This window comes from Eretmochelys imbricata, chromosome 2 (genome assembly GCF_965152235.1).
Source record: "Eretmochelys imbricata isolate rEreImb1 chromosome 2, rEreImb1.hap1, whole genome shotgun sequence".
In the NCBI taxonomy this organism is placed as follows: domain Eukaryota; kingdom Metazoa; phylum Chordata; order Testudines; family Cheloniidae; genus Eretmochelys; species Eretmochelys imbricata.
The window spans coordinates 18,182,942-18,202,879 of record NC_135573.1 but is presented as its reverse complement, the minus strand read 5'-3'; the positions used below and the strand labels follow the sequence as shown (position 1 = coordinate 18,202,879).

General features: G+C 41.3%; 1 protein-coding gene across 3 annotated transcripts in view; it reads right to left on the bottom strand.

The window, feature by feature from the left end:
* The window catches only part of ASAP1 (ArfGAP with SH3 domain, ankyrin repeat and PH domain 1), a 333,180-nt gene that overhangs the window by 259,500 nt on the left and 53,742 nt on the right, over window positions 1-19,938 (bottom strand). For 2 of the 3 annotated variants that reach the window (XM_077809790.1, XM_077809791.1), the window contains exon 3: window positions 14,740-14,869. In XM_077809790.1, coding sequence (XP_077665916.1) covers window positions 14,740-14,869 — 130 coding nt within the window. Of the gene's footprint in view, window positions 1-14,739; window positions 14,870-15,182; window positions 15,207-19,938 lie in introns of those variants that run through there. The other variant, XM_077809792.1, reaches the window with a different exon arrangement.

Below are 19,938 nucleotides of genomic sequence, written 5' to 3'. Positions count from 1 at the left end.
CTCTCAGAAGACAGGATACTGGGCTAGATGGACCATTGGTCTGACCCAGTATTGCCATTCTTGTGTTCTTACACATCTATATAAAAATAATAAATCCTACACACATTTCCTTTCCTCAGTTTCCTCACCACTCCAGAACATTCTTTGGTCCAGATTCAGAGGGGTAGCCGTGTTAGTCTGGATCTGTAAAAGCGGCAAAGAGTCCTGTGGCACCTTATAGACTAACAGACATATAGGAGCATGAGCTGTCATGGGTGAATACCCACTTCGCCAGATGCATGTAGTGGAAATTTCCAGAGGCAGGTATAAATATGCAAGCAAGAATCAGGCTCGGGATAACGAGGTTAGTTCAATCAGGGAGGATGAGGCCCTCTTGTAGCAGTTGAGGTGTGAACACCAAGGAAGGAGAAACTGCTTTTGTAGTTGGCTAGCCATTCACAGTCTTTGTTTAATCCTGAGCTGATGGTGTCAAATTTGCAAATGAACTGAAGCTCAGCTGCTTCTCTTTGAAGTCTGGTCCTGAACAGAGTTTTCCTGCTCAAGTGCATCGTTTGTGTTCTGAAACATGGAGCCTTCTCTCCCTCACAGCTCTTCTTCTGACCTTGGTCGGCCTGCCACCTGTCCAAACGTCTTGTGTGTCCCTGAGTTTTCCCACTGCCACATCCTTTTCTTACCACCCAGTCCCTGTCAGGTGACTCCAGGATCAGCCTCCCCGGCAATCACAGACCTCTACTAGGTAACTTTGCTGCCATATGACCCCTCCCCTGACAAACCAGTTTTCCTGGTTGGAAGCCAGTCTATCTTTTAGGGTATTTGTATTAGAAGAGAGGACCGTCCTGATTTAATGACCCTCTGTTGTCAGCTTTGTATCATTACACCTTGAAATTTCAGAGAGAAGCACAACTAGGAAGTTAACAAGTCCCTACATTCAAAGTGGACTTTGCAGTTTAAGAAAGATATATACAGCGTTCATAATTTCACACAGAATTTGTAAATTGTAGAGAGAGAATCCTAAATTTTCACAACTGTATTCCAGTTGACTAAAATTAATGTTGTCTTATGTTTAAAGCATTGTCCTGTGTTGCTTCAAACATCTGCTGGTTGCATAGCTCTCAAATGGCTACATCTTCAACAAGAGTTCAAGTTCTTTTGGACTCATAATGAGAAAAAGTGATGCTGAAGTTAGGCCAAGTCTCATAGTGGAGGTGCAGGGCCTCCCCCTTGCAAAAAGTGGAAGCCTAGCACAAAAAGGGAATGTTCCTTTGAGAGACTGTTTGAAGGTGGGAGGCATGTTCACCCTGTGATAGAAACAAACTCTCCTTGTACACAATGCTTCTTTAATTTTAAGTCTTTCCCTGCCTCCACTACACCCCACAAATATTATGGGAATAGACATTAAGTTTCCAGTCTAGAGTAATGTTTCTTCAAGTCTCTGTTTTTCCCCTCACTTCCAACTTTTTTCTCTGTTGATCCAAAAGTGAAGAGAAATCTCCTTCCTCCTTATGGTATAGGCTAAGTTTTCAAGGTAAAACGATTGTAGCACTCAGCTCAGATCAAAGCTATCAGTTTTGGAATTCACTCCCTCTTCTGAGAAAGAATTCACTGGGCACTACTGACATCACTTAATTCAGCATAGATACCATCTCAGAATAGCTCTGCTAAAGTATGGTGAAGATTAAATATAAATTGGTTTTATCATTGAGATTATTATTTGGATAGCATGATGTTTTTGTCAAACACAATACTCACTAAAATTGTTATTTTTAAATCATATCTATGTTACTTTCCATTTGTTGTAAACTTCTTTAAATGTTTCATGAAAGACACAGGCACAGTGTCACCCTCTGAAATGTAACAGGTACACCAAGAGAAAGTTTAGACAAACTTTGCAAGCTTGACAGTACATATAGAATAAGCAGCAATCAAATCCTGGAAGTGTGTTCAAGTAATTAAGTACACCAAGCTGGTAGTTTTTCGTGGGAGGCTTACTATACATGTGAGCAGAAAAACAAAATAATTAATGTATTCATAACCATGAGTTTTCACTAAGCAACTTATTCTGCCTGTATATCTTCTAGGAAATTAAATTTGAAACAAATATAATGATATATTAAAACAATTATTCTACATAGCAAAATTAGTAAGAATAAAAATCAGTTAAACAAGCTTCACACACAAAATGAAAAGAAGTGTGTATTCCTTTTTTCTTGCTATCACATTTACCTACATTTAATGTAATACAAAATTAATTTGCAATCACAATTTATCACCAGCCTAGCTGTTATTAGGTTGCCATTTCCTGTATGCATTATGGAAGAGGCAAGTTTTGAGGAAGGACTTAAATGCAAACACCATGGCGGTTTTATGGATTTTCACTGGGAGCTTCTACCTGATTCAGATTACAAACATCTCAATATTAACCTGTCCTGATGAGACATCAAGTAGGTGGCAGCTGTCAAATGTCTAGGCAGCATGACAGACAATGCTAAAGGCTGCTCATACAGCAGAAGCTGCTGCAAGTTTTCAGCACCTTTTATGAGGGCATCATGACATCAAGCTTGCTACAAAGCTGTGGATTTATACAACAACAGTTTTATGCCAACTCTGTTGGATGGAAGTGAAACATGGGCACTGAGGAAGGCTGAATAATACCGGATTGATGTTTTCAATTCTCATCCTCTCTGCCAGCTGCTCCATATCAAGAGGCAAACAAGAACAACAGATCAAGAACAAAAAGGAGGACATTTGAAACCGAACCCAGCTATTCCCTCTGTCAGCAATGGTTCAGTTTCAGCAGCTTTCTTGGTATGGTCATATTATAAGAATACAAGACCAACAAATTCTGAAGCGTGTGTACCACGGAATGCCACTAAACACCAGTGATCACATACGTATCAAAAGCTTCAGTGGCATGACAAGATTGCCAAACTGTTGTGATGGTCAAACTGAATATACAATCAGCCTTAAACACCTTGCCAAACACTGATTCAAGCAGCATTCAATTTGCAAGGAGGCCATGTCCCTTTGAGATTTGCCATGATGATTCTCCCCACTCATTACTGTATTCTGTTTGTGTGCATGGCTGTCAAAAAGTACAGAATCAGAGTTGGAAGCAGTGAAGGAATTTCAAGGGGGAGTGTGACAGTCACAGCAATAAATTGGGAAGATCACCATAGCAAAATTTTGAATCGACTCAAGGAGCTGAGGTTGCAGGCATAAAGGCCAGAGGAGATTACAGGGGTCAATGTGCGAGATGATCAGGGCTTGGTCAGAAGTTTTGGCAGTGTGGCAGAGAGGAAAGGTCAGATCTTGGAGATGTTGTGTAGTAGGAAGAAGTGGAAAGGGGAACGAAATTGTATGAAGTGAGATTATAAAATAGGAGGGTTAATTAAATGGAAAGCCACAAGAAGGTTGTTTTAGATGAAATTAAACAGCATGAATAAAGCTCTCACACAAACAGTAGCAAGACTGCGGAGCAGGGCATGGGAGAACCAAATGCTCAGTGAAAGAGAATCAGGGAGGGAAGAGAGATAAATAAGGTCCATGAGGTAGGCTGGAGTATTTTTTTTAAAAAGGAGGCAATTCTGAATTAGATCCTGAAAAGCTCAAATTATAATGATATAAAATAATTGGGAAACTTTACTAATAGCTTAAAAGCCCTGCAATATTAACACAAGGTTAAAACGTTGATTTCTGCATCAAACTGTGTTTTTTCTACCCTTCCAAATTTTCAGGAAAGGATTCACCATTAAGACATTTTCCCACTCATAATTTTAAAGCAGAGAAGAGAATTTATCTTTCTTCTAATTCTCTGCAGTTAAAGGAACAAATGTCTCTGATACTAACAGATTAGACTAAGTGAGAATTATGAAAACTCAAATTATTGTCACTTTACTTTTGACATTTCTCTCAGTTTAGACAATAAGTCAGATTCACTTTCACGTTCCTCGTGCCTCAATGCTGGATTTGAAACCCTGAAGTGGAAAGTTTATTTGTGAACAATTTTCTTTATTATATTGCTCTTTAATTATGAAAATATTTCTACTGGTCTTACATTTCATGAGATCTTGTTTTTACACAAATTTAAATATTTCGGCCAAATATAAGTTGAACATCCCTTTAAGAGAACACCTCTTCTGGTTGAAGGATCCATGTAGGGCATCTGTTCTAATTCTCCAGACTGCATGGTGAATATTCCATTGTGGCTTGAAAGCAGCAAGGCTTACCTGAACAGCACACTGAGCAGAGCACCAAGGAGCACTTCCAACTGTGCGATTACCTGATGAGCACACAGGCACACTCCTGTAAGTAGAGAGTTCCAAGACAGCAGTACTCTCCTGAACAGCACACGAGCCACTAAACAGCACTGAGGGGCACTCTGGAAGGTGCCCCTAAAAAATGAACATATACAGTAAAAAATTAAGGCAAGTTACTTTGCCCTACCTGAAATTTTGACTTAGAACCACTCTCTTTACCCACACCAGACATTTGTTCTTAAGACGGAATCAGCTGGGCTTTGTTTGCTTGTTATAATCCAGTATTTCTGTTTCTATTGGATCAAGGGTAAAACTGATGACACAATATATGGATATGCACTGCAGCTTGTAAATATACAGAGCAAACATATATACTCATTCACAAGCCAAATTTTTTTTAGTAAAAAAGGGAAGCATCAGAGAAGGGGGTGAGCTTACGAAAGGGTATAGAGAGGAAAAGAGGTTGGACACAGCCCCCTCCCACCTACAACAGAGTGGGCAAGGAGAGGCAGTACAGTCAGCGGAACCAGAAGGGAAGAGGCGGGGCCAAAGTCTCTCCTCTTCTGGCCATGCTGGTCTCCCCCAGCCTCCGAAGCAGCTACAGCTCCAGGGCTGGCAGGCTGCGGCTGCACCACCCGGCCTGTCAGAGCAGCTCCAGCCGGGCCAGAGACATCCAGCCCTGGCCCGCCCCAGGTAAGGTGGGAAGGGATGGGATGGGGAGATTGTGGGGTCATGTGGCGGGTGGTCACAGGGGTTACTCCCCTGACCCCCAGCTTCTCCCCCCACAAAAAATTTCCCCACCAGTTGCTGTCCCAGCCCATCAGGGTAAGCGGCTGGTGGGCGGGGACATTTTGTTTATTTAGGTTTACCTCCATGCCTGCGAACGCTCGAGGTAAACAAACCGTCTCAGCTGGCCAGTGGCTTATCCTGATGGGCCGGGAGCCAAAGTTTGCTGATCCCTGAATTAAAGGGTCGGTTTATGAATGAGTCATAAAAATTTGCCATTTTTACTTATCTATCTGGGGGGAGGGTCGGCTTATAAACGAACCAGCTTATGATAGAGTATATACGGTAAATATCATCCACTGCATTTTTCTGTGGCATGTAATTATGAAGTATGCGACAGGATTTAGCAGCCTCTTCCCTCCCTCAATATTTCTGATATCCTGATTAGAAGTCACTCTTGAAAAACCTGTATGAGTGCTGTCCCTGTTTCTCACTTGCTTTAGAGAAATCATATACCTGGTTTTACTTATTTGGTGTGGAATTAGCTAAGCAGTAAAAAAATAATTATCCTGAACTTCTTTTATGAAGCAAAGAGGCTTTTGATTTCCTGTATGGCTCTTTTTGGATGTTTTGCTATCAAGAACATATGTACTAAAGCACTCCTTTGAAACTTAAGTATAGCTTAGTGTCTAAACTTAGCTCTTACGTAACTAACCACAAGCACTGCCACGATGCCGGACTGCTTGATAACATGCTACAAATTGCAAAAAGGCTAGAAAAGCCTGCTTTAAATTTTGTACTATTGGGATCTTTTATAGTCAATATTTTAAGTAACTTATTTTTGGATTTCAAATTGGAACAAATTAGAACTTTATGATTTATGTTACAGTAGTGCAGGGGAAAGCGTGTGCTTTAGTAGAAATAAAAGTCAAAGAAAGATGGCTTTCCACTTTAACCAGCGACTCAAAAACAGACTTCCCAGTGGTTTCAGAACAGTAAATTGTAATCAGCAAAGTTTAGGCAGCATGACAGACAATGCTAGAGGAAGCTCATACAGCAGAAGCTGCTGCCAGTTTTCGGCACCCTTTATGAGGGCATCATGACATCAAGCTTGCTACAAAGCTGTGGATTTACAGAACAACAATTTTATGCCAACTCTGTTGGATGGAAGTGAAACAGAATACAAGCAGCTGACTTAAAAACTAGGCTTGATCTACTCTACCAATTTACATCAATCAAGAGTTTGGAAAATCTACACCCCTAAGCGACACAGCTATACCAACCTAATCCCCTCTCCAGTCAGCTGCAGCACTGTAAGGGCAGACAAGCCCTTAGTCAAAGCCCTTGAAATCTAGTGCTTGGTCTTTCCTCCTCTCTCTCTCAACACCCCATCAGCAGGCAACCTTCTCTACTCACCTGGTTTCAACTACCGTCTTTTATGTCAATGCCTCACTATGCCTGACAGTCCCTCTCTGTCAAAACCCACATCCTAGCCTGTTTTTCTGATCTCATTTTCATTATCCCATCGTTATGTTAAACTTAACGTAGCCCAGGCTCAATTCATCATCCTTCCTTCCCCACCCCACATCAAGCCCTCACCAGTTCCCCCTTTCTCAAGCAGTGTTAATACCAACAATCTTCCAGTCACTCACACCTATAACTTAGATGTCATCTTGGACTCTGCCATGTCTCTAGAACCACGCATTCATATGGTATCTAAATCTTGCCATTTCTGCCTAAATAACAATTCATAGGATTGGCCTTTTCTCTTTGTCCACAGTGCCAAAACTCTGATGGACCCTTACCTTGCTTCTTGACTGCAGATGCCTCGTCTCCTTCAAGTGTATTTGATCTTTGCGACTGGGTTTCATTTATTACCTATAGAGAAAAAAATCTTCCCAGCCCATCGTTCTGACCATGACACTCTTTCTAAGTCTTTCTACTGGCTTCCCTTTCTCTACCACATCAAATACAAGCTTCTCATCCTTTACTTTAAGGCCCTCCACCAGTTAGTTCCACCCTTTCTGTCCATTCTAATAATTTATCTAACATCAGCTGCCTTGTTTGCTTTTTTGCTGCTTTGTCCAGTTGCCCCATATGCATCTTTACGCTTTCTTCTATTTGCATAGAATGCCTTCTCCGAAATGATCTGTAAAGACACTGTCACAGCTTCAGGATAACTGTACCTGAGTTCCCCTCCTGTGATCCCTCAAGGGCACCCACAGAAGGGTTTCCAGCTCTTGCTTCCACGTTTTTGTGCAGAGACGCACATCTCACTCTCTTCTGACTGGGGGTTTTAAGGCTGCACTAATATCTCCAGCAAGCCAGACAGCCTAAAAAGGCCAATGCCTGCACTTTGCTTTTTCTCTGAGGGCTACAAAGAACATACCACCCATAGTTATAAGTTACCACACTGCTCCTTCTAAGCGAGCACTTTTATTCTTAAGGTAAAAGCATTACAGAAAAAACATATTAAAACAATAAAAGAAACTACACACATACTAAAAAGCTTACCAGAGATCACCTCCAACTTCAGCCTAGAGCTCTGGTAGGTTTTATTCCCTTTAAACTCACAGAAGGGTTTTTCCCGTGGTTACAGGTTCATCTGTCTTAGATCCAGAACAAAGGCTGGGCAGATCAGCCATTTCTTTATACAGATCAGGCCTGGTAAGCAGCAGACAATGACCCTCTCCTCAGGGCTTGCTTCAAGAGGCTGGGTTTTTGCATTAAGCTCTCCCTATGGATTCCCCAGGAAATTCACTTCACGCCTGCTGTCCCAAAAGTCCATACTTGACTGGAACATTTTCAATATAATCTTTTGAACTCCTTTACACTCCCCAGGCCTCACATCTGTCACATCTACCTCCTAGGGAAGTTACATACAATCCCAGCCCACCTTAATACATAAACTTAATACAATAAAGTCTTCAAGGATATTGCAAGAAGTTGCCATTTCTGTCACAGCCACTATCTTATCTTCCTTCAAATACTTCCTCAATGACTTCTGCTATGATGTCTACAGAATACTACCAGTTAATAAAGGCTAAACAGGCGGCAAGCTGGGACTACTACTTCTGAACTGATGTTTGTCTGAAAAGCCACAACAAATAGTCAGTCACTCTTCAGAAAAGTATCTTTGTATTACTGCTACTTCGTCCTCCCCGTGTCCCAATCCCTCACCTCCACCCACTCATGCACACACATTTTTGTTATACCCACTTTAAACATCTTAAATTTCAGCTCTGAATATTCAAACACTTATGTATATGAGTAGTCCCACTGAACCCAATGGCTTTGCTCATGGGCAGAGTTATTCATAAATGCCTGCATGATCAGGGTCTCAGACTGTAAGTCTTCAAAGCACCAACTTCTTACAGTTTTTACAAGATGCTGTCATGTTGGGCTCTGACTTGGTTAGGACCTTTAGGCATTACTGTAAAATAAGCAATTACATATAAAAAGCTATGTTAAAAGAATATTAAGGTTATATTAAGGCAGGGGTTCTGTGGAAAACATGGGATCATGATAATTAAACACTATCATAATATTAATTGGAGTTATTAATCTTAATTTAAGACTATCTTAACATATATACTAGGGGGCAGTCTTAATTCTGGAACTTCCTAATGCTGAGTGCTTGATTTTGCAACCTTACAAGCAACCGCGAACATGGGTCTTATGATGAAAAGTATTAGGTAAAATTAGCCAGCTTCCATATGAGGAAAGATTAAAAAGACTGGGACTTTTCACCTTGGAAAAGAGACAACTAAAGGGGGATATGATAGAGGTCTATAATAAAATGACTGGTGCGGAGAAAGTAAATAAGGAAGTGTTATTTATTCCCTCTCAGAACTAGGGGTCACGAAATGAAATTAATAGGCAGCAGGTTTAAAAACAAACAAAAGGAAGTATTTTTTCACACAATGCACAGTCAACCTGTGGAACTCCTTGCCAGAGGATGTTGTGAAGACCAAGACTGTAACAGGGTTCAAAAAAGAACTAGATAAGTTCATGGAGGATAGGTCCAGTGACGGTGTCCCCAGCCTCTGTTTGCCAGAACCTGGGAATGGGCAACAGGGGATGGATCACACTTGATGATTACCCGTTCTGTTCATTCCCTCTGGGGCACCTGGCATTGGCCACTGTTGGCAGACAGGATACTGAGCTAGATGGATCTTTGGTCTGACCCAGTATGGCCGTCTTATGTTCTTAACTATAGGCATGCTACAATGTCTAACATACAGAGTCACATTACCTACACCATAATGAATTTGAAGTAGTTTTAGCACTACATGAGCTTTGGAGTCATCCTGCCAGTTTTTGTCATTTTACAATCCTGTTTTTTTAATGTCTTTCTAAACTAAAGCAGAAAGTGACCAGCAGCACAGGATAAACAAGTTTTAAAAACAACAACATTTCACTTTCCTGTCTCATCTTAGATATAACATTTAACTGCAGCAGAGAAATTTTCAGAACTTTGCTTCTTTTAAGTTGTCACATACCGTGCTGTAATTGGGACCATGAAGTACTCTAGTTCCAGTCTATTTGATTAAATATCTATTTACTATTTTATTGATGGAGAACGTATTAGTGCAGTGGTTCTCAAAGTCGGTCCGCTGCTTGTTCAGGGAAAGCCCCTGTCGGGCCGGACCGGTTTGTTTACCTGCCGCGTCCGCGGGTTCGGCCAATCGCGGCTCCCACTGGCCATGGTTTGCCTCTCCAGGCCAATGGGGGCTGCGGGAAGCGGCATGGGCCAAGGGACGTGCTGGCCGCCCTTCCTGCAGCCCCCATCGGCCTGGAGCGGCGAACTGCAGCCAACGGGAGCCGCAATCGGTGGAACCTGCGGACGCGGCAGGTAAACAAACCGGTCCGGCCCGCCAGGGGCTTTCCCTGATCAAGCGGCAGACTAGCTTTGAGAACTACTGTATTAGTGTATTAACATTTTTATATAGCGATATGAAATGTTCATAGTGCTTTTATGGTATATTACAACAAAATTCTACCAGAGACCAGAACAGACTGCAAAACACGTGAAACAGAAAATTATTTTGGCACTCATGTTTTGTAGTTACCCAACATCACGTTTCATCCCATCTAAGCAGTTCCTAAATTTACCTACAAATATGGCTTTATGAGATTACTACTACTGAAAAATCCTGCAGACCTGAGAAAGTGCTCACAGTTTTAAACTTCTCTTTACTACTATTCAGTGAAAAGTGATATTTAACTCAAATTGCAAGAGTGCTACAGAAATTTACAGTAAAGTAGTCATTGGAAGCAATTGTTAGTGGTGAAGGCTATGTCATAAGCTCAAATCCAGACCAGGTCAGTAGAGACAAAAAATCATAATCTGATGGCTGTTTATCAGCCCATATAGAGTGAGTTTGGAGTCGTGGTCTAGTTTTAATATACAAGTGACCATCTGACAAACCCCACCAAAAACACATATAGTGCACCAGCTGTCAGCCTTAAAAGAGAGACTAAACACCTTGTGATCATGATGACCGAAAGTTACCCTTTCACTGCAGACGTCTTCCTCCAGTTTAGGATTGAGGCACATTGGGAAGGTAGTGGAGAGAGCCTTGCATTGCTACTGCACATTTGAAACTTGTGCTCTGAATAGCTGTTTTCATTCCCCAAGATTCAAATAAACTGGCACTTTTCACAAACACTGAATTCACACATATTACTTTTAATGATAGAAAATTAACTGTTTCAGTAATTTGGTTCATCAGGCTATTTGATTTAAAAGCATGCTTGCCAAGAACAAAACTGAGAGACTACACCTGAACAGATCAGATCTATACTCACAACTAGTGCCCACACACTATCCTATCCCATGCCTTCAATAACTTGTATATTGTCTTGTGGTATGACTACATACACCCAATGTTCTAATGACCCATCAACTTTGTATATAATTTATATATAAACTACTGTGCAATACTCCCACAGAAAAATAACGTTACAATGATAGCTCTGGCAAGGATATTTCTGTGACTAACATTATGTCAAGAAAAATCTTTGTAGGAAAATACCAAAAAATTCCAAGTTTTGTTGAACAAAAACAATCACCACAAAATTTAATTTTCTCTTAAATCCTTCATTCTCCTATCAATACAAACATGTAAATATCGGTAACACCCATTATTTTACCTTTAGTAGGAATTACCACATAATCCCAATTTATTGATGAAATAATTACTTTAGATAATCTCAGATACTTTAAATTAAACTACTAGTTTATATAATGAGTCCTGCAATTCTCTTTGCATGTGTTATCTGATAAAATACTTTTTTACTAGTATTTAAGATTCAAGCAGTTTTGATTTTACAGAGCTCACACAGTCTGTTTTAGTTTCCTGACGAGATGAGAAGAACTCACAAGATCAGCTTTTTGTGTGGAAACACTTGTGAAATTTAAAATCTGCTTTCCATTAATATTCTGTAACATTCTCTTAAAACAGACTGTACCTTAAAACAGACATTCCTGCCAGTAAGTTCATTTACTAGAATATTGCAAAATGCAAACAGTCTCAAAGTGAATTTAAGATTTTGAACTAATACGTGCTCAACTTTACTGACTACAAGGGTTCCATGCTCTGTACCAGTGTGTAATTGCTGTTTTCTCACTGACAGAATCTCACATTACATTTAGTTTTACTTAAATATGATTTACAGAGAAAACTGAAATACACAAGAGTACTTCACAGAGTCCTTCTTAGTCTTCTGATGTTCTCTTGTGATGTTCGCCGTCTGCTAAAAACGTACCAAATTATGGCATATATATATACTGGTGTCATTTGATAACAATTTCTTCTCTAATTTTTCACGTGATCCCAGGCTTAATATTGCCATCCTATCAAATCATAGATTCAGAGATTCATAGATATTAAGGTCAGAAAGGACCATTATGATCATCTAGTCTGACCTCCTGCACAACGCAGGCCACAGAATCTCACCCACCCACTCCTGCGAAAAACCTCTCACCTATGTCTGCGCTTTTGAAGTCCTCAAATTGTGGTTTAAAGACTTCAAGGAGCAGAGAATCCTCCAGCAAGTGACCCGTGCCCCATGCTACAGAGGAAGGCGAACAACCTCCAGGGCCTCTTCAAATCTGCCCTGGAGGAAAATTCCTTCGCGACCCCAAATATGGTGATCAGCTAAACCCTGAGCATATGGGCAAGATTCACCAAATCTCGAATCTCCACTAGCTTCTGGAATCCAGTTAACATGATATGAAAGGAGTCACAAATGAATACATATCAGTGTACTGAGGCAGTTAAATAAGCTACACTCTGGCTTCTTGCATGGTGGGAAAAAGTACATGAGGAAACCCTAGATAAGCTAGCCAATAAATTCCATTACCCTTTCTCCCACTTAAGTATACAGGCCATCAGTTATGACATGGAAATGAGGAATTCACATTTCAATGATGTCTTATTGGCACTGATTGTGAATATGGAAAAAATAAAATCAGAGCAGTTTTGTCAGTCTTAATGAGACAGAATACTGTTGCAATTGTTGATTAGAAAGAAGGTAGGCATTACATTAATTTTGGGAGGGCACTACACAAAGCGGGTCATGTCGAAAGGTTTAATTCTCCTACTGTGGATAAACCAAGTTTTTAAACAAACTATCACTTTTAAAAAAAAAAGTGAGAATGCAGTTTCCCTACAAAGTCTTTATATGGGGCAATCCACCCATCTAAACTTTTCACTTTCTTTGCAAGCCACCCCCATGCCCGAACTTCTGTGACTTAAGAATCAAATTAAACATCTTTTAAGTACCCAACAGAACGGTTTACTGGTTTGCCTTCTCCTCCCTCTGCCCCCCCAATAAAGACTTTCCTAAAAGTTACTGTAACTTCAAAAGTAACCCAATTTAACCTAAAGTGCTGATCTATTAAATAAAGCATGCAGAATATATATAGTTTCACAAAAAAATCCCCAAACTATCAATGCAAATATAAACAATGCTCATTACTGATCCTCTTATGAAAAAGGCAATGTAAAAAGTAATGTATTTCACAAAAACAGATATTATATATTCCAAAGGTCCAAGATTTGTACTATCACTACATAATGGTGCAACATATGGCACACTAAACTTATCTATTCTGACTGCTGAATAGGGTCTCCTACCTATTTTGTTTTTAACTGGAAAGTCACAACTGAGACTGTCAGTATATTACATAAATGTTATATTGTATTTGAAGTACATCTATACTTACCCTAAAAGTTGTCAGTGAAAGAGAATATCAATGTTGGATTTGAGCAGTTCTGTGAAATTTTACTTTAACTCTTATCACTGCCTTTGCAGACGTAGCTTTCAAGAACCATCATCTCTACTACCAAACGTATATAATAATGACTGTCCCTATTTCAGACTGTTGAAAACAGAAGGGTGCAATATTGTCAAGTGCAGAACAAACTAGATTTCTGACAATTGTACAAGTGTACAAGTATAAGACATACCGTCTTAAGAAATGATTAATCTTCAAGTGAGAAATAAGTTATATTAAAGGCTGATCACTGCCACAGATTTAAAAATAAAAGGGATGTTAACGCAATTGTATTCATCCACTAATTCTATTACCACTCTATTACCTAAAAGTTATTATAGAAAAGAATAGTTCCACTATAGTTTTGAACATAGGGAACGTTAACTAATTGTAATCTTACAGAATTACATTTTGTATCCACAAGACTACCAAAAGAATGTCATGATTAATACTATTCCTTTGCATGCCACACAAGACATTTTGTCTCCTAGTAGCACTCAGCAAAATTTTGTAATATAGAGAGAATCAACACAATCTATCTTCTAGTCTGTATGTAGCTCTTGAAACACGTGAGTTGTAATGTTAAGAAAATCATCATAGGGAACTGAGAGCTGTGAACTTTCAAACTAAGATAATAAACGTTTCACTTCGTTTATATGGCAATATGCTATCAACTTTGACCTAATATAGGGAAGAGAAGGTTTTACATTGTTTTTTTTTTTGTCAGTCTTGTCCCTAAAATATCTACTACACTTGTCCCATTCATTATAAAAACATACTGAAAATCATGATGTCACAAGTGACAGATGCAGATCACAAGATGCAACAACGCCATCTCTGCAACTACACAATACATCCAGTTCCCTGAGTACCCTTCCAAGTTGCTCAAATAGGGGAGTACGTTTAAGTACCAATAACATATGTATAACTTCCGGCTGCTAGGCTGAATGAGATGAAACCAAATTGACAGTTCTATTGCATCATTTTGCTTTCCCTTGACCCACAGTTTCTTTCCAATTTCTCTCCTCACTCTACATTCATCTCTTCACCCTGCCTCACTTCTGAAGCAGATTTCCTCTGCAGTTTTCCCCCGGCCATCACATTCTTTGCTGGTCCCTGCCAAGCAGAATGGATCTACCACTATGCTGCCCAAGAGCATACAGCCTCCATTCCTCCAACCTCAGACAATTCTTCTACTGCCGCCGCCACCACAGAAAGGCAAAATCTGCGTGTTGTTGTTGAAGAAGTTCACGCAACCTTGACTGTTTGACACATACAGGCTTCAGCCCTCAGAGGTTTAAAAGGCGCGTTGCGTGCATGTGAAGGATGAAACCTGGCGGCAGGCTACCACCATTAAAAGAATGACTGAAAGGAGAGTATATTACATGCCACCGCCTCTAGCCCCTTGGCCTGGGGGTGCCACTCCCCCCTGTCCCGCTACAGTTTCTGCGGGGCGAGGCGGGGATTCTTTACCTCCTCCAGCAGCGTGACCGTGTTCCTGCAGTTCTGCAGCCGGGTCGTGAAGCTGGAGGTGGTCGGAGAGTTGTAATCCTCCGTGGTCTCCGCGATGAACTCGGGCACGGTGATCTGGTCCGGCATGATCCTGCCCGGAGAAGACGAGGAAACAGAAGCGGGGCGGGGGGGGGAGAAGAGAGGGAAAAGAGGGGGTTAAATACAACACAGCGAGACACGGAGCATCCACCAGCAGAGCCGGAGAGGCAGGAGCTCCTCTGCCCGGCTCCCTGCGGACGGGGGTCTCCCTCCGGCCGCCTCAGCCCCCGCCCGCTCGCCCGCGCCGGCAGGGGGTGCTGTGGCCAGCTCTCCCGCTCGGGCTCGGGGGCTGAGGAGGCGCCTCGCCCGGGGACCCCTCGCTCGCCGCTGTCCCGGGGAGGGGGGCTGGGAAGTTGAGCACTAACTTGTGCGGGCTCCGGCTGCGCCCCCGGCCGGGGGGGGGGGGAGCGTAGAGGGGGCGGCGGAGAAGTGGCGGGGGGGGGCCGGCGGCGTTGGCGGCTCCGGAGAGTTACTCGGGCTCCAGCCGCCTCTGACAGCCACTGCGTGAGTGACACTCGCCTCAGCAGCCCGCCCTCCCGCAGCCGTTACGTGGGCAAACAAGGAAGTGCTCTGCGCCTGCGCCGAACTCGGCCGACACGCGCGCGCGCGGCCACGGCGGGGTGCGCGCGCCACCCCGGAGCTGCCCCGCGCGAGACCAAGAGGACGCGCTGCGGGCCAGGTTGGAGCCTCGCGCGCGCGCTCGTGCAGGCGGCCTCCCTGGGTTAGGACCTTGAGTTTAAGACCGGCAGACAGATTGAGGGCGTCGAAGGGGGAGCGGAGCCGCGCCGGGAGGGGCGCTACTCCTTCTATGGGCACTCGCTGTTGCTGTTAGCCCGGGCTGGCCTTGGGCACCCCCCGACACACACACAAAGCAACGCCGGCATCCCCTCTACACGCGCTGCCCTCCGGGCACTGGGGCGGGCTCGGTGCCGGCTCTCCTGGCTGAGCAGTGGGAGCCAGCGGCTTTGTCCTGTGCGGCTGGAAATAGACGTGGGAGAGCATGTCTGCGCAGCGGATGGGGGGGAGCTATTGTTTGTCTTTTTGTTTGCAGCCAAAGCACAAACATAAGGAAGCGGGCAAGAGCTCAGGAAGGAGCGCCTGTAATATAAGTGATACACTTTTAAAAAAAAAAAAAAGCAGCTGTAGGACAGATTTGAGCAGGGTTTGCCCACAGATTTCTCATTTTCTCTGACACGACAGATGGTCTTCCTTCACCAGTCTGACCCATGCTAGCTCTACCCATCCATATAGTCTAGTCCCCTCCTGACAGAATTGCACAGTTATTCTGTATTACTTAAACAGCCCCATAAGATGCTTTCGTAAGGAATGTCATCTCATGTTAATAGTCTGACCAAACATAAGAACAAGTTTAAATTCCAGCAACATCTTGGCATCAGTTAATATGATTGTCACCCAGCAAGGCACAGATCAATGAATTGCTAGTCTAGTTCCTGGATGATTCCCAAGCTATCTAATCAGCTGAAGATAAATCTCAAGGGCAAGACTGTAAATATATATTTTTTTTTTAAATGTCCATCACAGCCATCAAATTAAAATGCTTTTGCTGTTTTTAGCACTCATAAATCCTTGTGCTGCAAGCATTTTATAATGGGGGGAAGGGGCAAATTAAGATATTTCATATCTCAGTAAGATTATGTTCCTGATGAAATAGTCCAGGCAAGCTGATTATATTGATTTTCTCCCCCACAGCCTCCACTTTTCATTGATAGTAAGACATATGGGGCACCTGTTTATATGATCACAAAATATAAACAATACATTTTTAAATAAAGTTAATTATATATGTGAATCCTTGAAAATTATGCTACTTTCAAAAAGAGCTATACCTGTATTTTTAATACTGAAAAGACTATTGTATTGCATAGATCACCATTATTCCCATCTGGATAAATTAAAACAGCAGAAGGAGGAGCCTGACATTTTCCAAAACCATACATTTCTGGGATACACTTAGCAACTTCATGTCTAAAGTTATATAACCCATAAAACTTTCAGAAGTGCTATTTTTAAATACAGTAATATTTCTAAATAAGGGAAAATACATTTTCTGCATTGTTTTCCCATGTAACTTTAGGAATTAACCTAATGAAAAGAACAGGTGCTTTTTAAAATTTCTCTTAAATTTTTATTTCTGTATATGCCTTTTTTTTTTAAAAAAAAAAAAGCTTAGGCTTACGAGGCCTGAATAATCACCAACCGCATCTGCTGTTTCAATCAGATGTGTATATTATGCTGCGTGGAGCCCCGCTCTTCTGATGACCTGCCACAATACGAGCGGAACATTGAGAATGAAGTAAACACATGTATTCTTAAAAACTTCCCTAAAATGAACATTGTGTAGTTAGTTGTATGTGCCCATTCAAAAGTTTCTTCACATAATACTCCATATAAGTAACCACGCGGCTGTAAATCACATGCAGGTTTTAAAGTGGATTCGCATGTAATCCTAAAAGTGTTCCTACATTTTAAAAAAATAAAAAAATATTTATATATATAATATATATATATAGCATATAATACTGCAATTTTTGGATAAATATTAAAACCAGAAGTATCTGATTTGTGCCTACCCATAAATACATGTTCTCAGTATGGTTTGCATCCCTTCCCTGCCAGAAAAATATGAGCAGTGCTGAAACAGTCCTGACTGAACAAGTTTCTTTCTTTGATCATGGTGCCTTAGCAGCAGCCCTCCATGTGTATTTATTCACATGGCCTGGCTTTCCTCCACATAGATGTAAGGGCTGTAAGACTGAGCCCTACATCGAGGAGGAGCACTCACTCTCATGTACTTTTCACTAGTAAGCTGGCAGGGTCAGGCAGTTGAATAGCACAGACTTGTTGGGAGAGGACAAGCATTGGAAACTGAAGTGATGATATAAGCTTCTGAAAACCTGCAACCACTGAAGCCATAGAGTCAGAGTCCCTGGGCCAGATCATCCAGTCAGCTGAGTGTTGCATTCATGCAGCTGACAAGATGATTAGGCTCTGGTTATATGTTTCAGGGGCAGGGGTGGATTTTAAAGAGAGTGAGACAGAGAATTAAGAGCCATAAGAAAAGTAGGGTTCAAATTTTCCCTATAAAAGGGACCTATCCAGAAAGATACAATGTTCTCTCTCAGCTCCCACTGAATTCACAGGTACTGCTCAGTACTTTGCAGGATGAGGCCAAGACCATTCAAAAACAAAAACACACACACAAAACAATGGACTAACAATAATGGGATTGTAATAAAACAAAAAAATCATGGAGCTATTTTGTAACCATGTTCTCTTTGAAGGTGACCAGCTGTTGTCCCTTTTAGAGAGCCCTGGGACTTGCTCACAGATGGATTACAAGTAGCACATAGATCGTAGCTGTCTGCTGTTTCTAGCCTTTTTTGACATTTTCTTTGTAGCCTAAGGCTTTCAATTCTGAATATCAGCATTGAGAGGCTTGTCACAACTGCCCTCGTGGAAAGTCCCTGGTGGGTACAGAAGACAACAGCATTTATCAAAAAAAGATTGGAGCTCTTGTTTCAAAATGCTGTAATTCCACTGCTTGGGTGCTTTCTGAGTCCATGTTTAATTAATGAACTCTCTCAATAGGCTGTTCTTAATAAGACAGGGAAGAAAAAGTAAATCAACTACAGTATCTTTGATCTGGTCTTACAATCAAGATGCCTGTGTAAATGGTAGATGTATATCACTGATGCTATTATTATAAATAATTTGTATCACCATAGTTCTTGGAGGCCAGCGCCCCATTGTGCTAGACACAGAACAAAGAATACAACAAAGAGATGGTCCCTGTCCCAAAGATCCCCATTTAAAGACAAAAGACAGTATGAAGACACAATTACTGTGAGGCAGTTATGACCAGTGTAATAAACAGCAGTCACAGCATACCACTTGCCTCACTATTGTGAAGCATTTTGGAAACATCATGACATAGGTTGGTTTTTAGGAGAAACTAAAAGGAGGATAACGTAGAGTGTGTTACAGATATTTACAGCAAGTTCTTACCGTGTCTAATGTAGAGGCATCAGAAAAAGCACAACACTGTTTATCCAAAATTTTGACAAATGGGCAATCAAGGAGGGTACTGTTGGTGCAGTGGGAGTTTAAATCTCTGTAGCATGTAAGAGATGATGGGTAGGGCTGGAGTAGACCAAAAGGGCCTTAAAGTGAAAGACAGTTGGTTCATGATGAAGTGGAAAAAAACGGAGACAGGAGGAATGCAAGGAGGGAGATGATGAGATTGAATGAGCCAGGAAGGTGATCTTTACAGCAGTGTTTTGAATGGATATAAGTAGGGTATGAAGGCCAGAGAGGAGGAGGTTTCAATAGTCAAAGTGCAAGAAGAGGAGGATGTGGATAAAAGTGTTTTAGGTGTGTGGATGGAATGGAAAGGCTGGATCTTGGAGATGTTATACAGGAAGAAATTGCAACATTCAGACACAGCCTGCATATAATGGTTTTAGAGAGAGGGATGCCCAGATTATAAAACAAATTTCCAATTTGCATAATTATATTCTTCAGTTTCAATCAAAAGTATTCAATATTATTCTTCTCTTCTTGTTCTAATCTATTGTATAGCGTTGCTCTATGCTTAAAACAGCTACACCATTTCATCCCAGAGGTGGTTGCATTTTCATAGTGGATTCTTGGGTATCTCTCAGGAAGAAAAACTTTATATACATAAAGTATTACGGTTATATATGTATAGGTTAAGTCTCATAACAACATGCAAAGAACTTCCACTACCTTTAAGAAGAAATACACATGTATATCTGTGTGCATTAGAATATCTGGTAATATGTCTAAAATTGCAACTGTTATAATTTTGGTTGAACGTTGAGGCTGCAGATAAGAACAGTTAAATAAATACATAAAATTAAAGCGAGGATGAATTTGGCTTGTTATTTGCAAGTATGGTATCAGCTGTACCAAGATTCAGTACATATTTTTGTAAATAGGTCGCACATAGCTTGAATGTTCTTGTTATTTATTATTTACATAAGGATATATAATATCATCTACTTTGTGCTTGAGCTTGAAATGTTTTGTTCAGTTCAGGAGCAATTTCACCTTCAGAAACAGTGTCCTAGCACCAGCATG